Source organism: Scophthalmus maximus, chromosome 8 (assembly GCF_022379125.1).
Source record: "Scophthalmus maximus strain ysfricsl-2021 chromosome 8, ASM2237912v1, whole genome shotgun sequence".
Classification (NCBI taxonomy): domain Eukaryota; kingdom Metazoa; phylum Chordata; class Actinopteri; order Pleuronectiformes; family Scophthalmidae; genus Scophthalmus; species Scophthalmus maximus.
In genome coordinates, this window is record NC_061522.1 from 14,475,841 (window position 1) to 14,476,749 (window position 909).

Sequence of the window (909 nt, forward strand, 5' to 3'; positions counted from 1 at the left end):
GAGTGATCAAGACAATCTGTTGAACGCAGCAGGTGGAAACGATCGTGAAGGATGGATCGGTCTCTACTACGATCCCAACATTCCTACCTGGATATGGTCAGGAGGAGCAGCACTCACATACCAAAACTGGAATGCTATTCAGCCAGATAATAATGACGGAAAAGAGGACCGTGTAAATATCTTTCCTGATGGAACATGGAATGATGATCAAGGGAAAAAAACTAAACATTTTTACTGCATCAGAATTACCGTGGTGGAAATGAGGAAGTCCTGGGAGGAGGCTTTGGAGCACTGCAGGGAGAAACACACTGACCTCCCCAGCCTGCTCTCTGAGACAGACCGTCTTCTGGCGCAGAAAGTCATCCAGCGCGCGGACATCACTGACCCGGTGTGGATAGGCCTGCGCTATCTGAATGACCACTGGCTGTGGATAAACAGTGACCCCCTGGAGTTTAAGGACTGGCCCAGTGGAGAAGATCACAACCATCAGTGTCCGATGCAGAGACGCTGCGGCGCATTAACCAAAAACAAAGTGTGGGAGAGTTGGGACTGCCAGGACAAACTAAACTTCATCTGCATCTGAGATATTCCAAATGTTATATCTGGTAAATTACTTACATGACATAAGATCTATCATTATTATTGAAACTGCAACATACAGAACGTGGAGGCCAGTAGCTGCCAAAGACACAAGATGTATTTAATACAAGCAAGTTAATACTTTTTTTGTTGTGATGCTATGATCCTCTTTTCTTTTCTTCTTTTCTTTTATTTTTTGTCCTTGTCTCTTATTTGAAATTTGTATACAGAGAATAGATAATGAAATAAAATATATTCAAATGAATACAATAATAAGAAATGCAATAATAAAAGTTACAGTGCATTGTAAGAAATAAGTAAATATTGTGG

The 909-nt window shown here is 41.4% G+C and overlaps 1 protein-coding gene across 1 annotated transcript; it reads left to right on the top strand.

Annotated features, from left to right (window-relative positions):
* Positions 1-259: 259 nt before the first annotated feature.
* LOC118312354 (rheacalcin-1-like) lies at positions 260-583 on the top strand. Its single transcript, XM_035636877.1, has one exon. The coding sequence runs from the start codon at positions 260-262 to the stop codon at positions 581-583; it is 324 nt and encodes a 107-aa protein (XP_035492770.1).
* The last annotated feature ends 326 nt before the right edge of the window (positions 584-909 follow it).